At 71.0% G+C, this 938-nt stretch overlaps 1 protein-coding gene across 1 annotated transcript; it reads right to left on the reverse strand.

Moving 5' to 3' along the window:
• Positions 1–368: 368 nt before the first annotated feature.
• On the reverse strand, positions 369–680 carry SMIM32 (small integral membrane protein 32). Its single transcript, XM_054717001.1, has one exon. It carries the CDS (start codon positions 678–680, stop codon positions 369–371), a length of 312 nt encoding a protein of 103 aa, XP_054572976.1.
• Between the last annotated feature and the right edge of the window lie 258 nt (positions 681–938).

A 938-nucleotide genomic window follows, 5' to 3' on the forward strand; every position in this document is an offset into this window, starting at 1 on the left:
TTTCACAAAGTCCGGCTGAGTTCACGCTCCGGTCCTAGTTGCGTGCGCCCGGTGCCTGCCCCTTGCGTGCGCAAAGATGCGCCTTCTTTCTGGAATGTCCCAGCTGGACCCGCTGTCCCGGGGAAGAAAGGCTCTGCCAGGGGGTCAGAACCTTGGTACCCCAGGGCTACTAGGAGCGGCAACCTAGGCAGCCCGACTTCCTTTACGCCCAGGTTGCCGCTCGAGGTCGGGAAGGGTCTTGGGTCTGGCGACTCCCAGAGGTCAGGTCCATCGGACCCCTGAGGTCAAGCCCGCCCTACCCGGCTCACACCGACTGCTTGTAGCGAGACCCGAACCCGGCGGCCGCCCGCCCCGGGCTTGCTGAGCCCTTACACCGGCTGGGTCTTCCAGGGCGCGCGGGTGTCGCGCAGCGAGCGGTCGTGGGGCAGCGCGGGGAAGGCCGAGTGGCGCAGCTGGCAGCCGATGAAGAGGACGACAAGCGCCACGGAGAGCAGCAGCAGGAAGAAGAGGAGCAGGTAGGTGGGCAGATCCGGCTTAGCGGCCGCGCCGTCCCGCACACCGCGCGCGGTGGCCAGCTCCAGGGGCAGAGCGCCCTCCGCCTTGACCGTGGCTGCCAAAGCCAGCGCGCCGCCCGCCGCCGCCTCGAGGCCGCCGGTGGCGTTAAACACGTCGCCGTACATGGCCCGCGGGTCCCTGGCCAGCTCGCTCACTGCGCCTCGCGAGGACTGGCGCTGCCCCGCGCCTCCATGGCGCGTCCCGCTCCCCGGCCCCCCACCCCTGCTGCGCGCGACTGACCGAAGAGTCGGGGGGGGGGGGGGGCGCCCGGGCCCGCGGCCACTCCGGTGCCTCCGAACTCAGCTTTCCTCTCGGCGAGGTGGAGGACTCTCGGGGTGTCAGCTGGACGGCTCCGTGCCCGCGCCCCTGGGGCTTTCCCTGTG

This window comes from Eptesicus fuscus, chromosome 6 (assembly GCF_027574615.1).
Source record: "Eptesicus fuscus isolate TK198812 chromosome 6, DD_ASM_mEF_20220401, whole genome shotgun sequence".
In the NCBI taxonomy this organism is placed as follows: domain Eukaryota; kingdom Metazoa; phylum Chordata; class Mammalia; order Chiroptera; family Vespertilionidae; genus Eptesicus; species Eptesicus fuscus.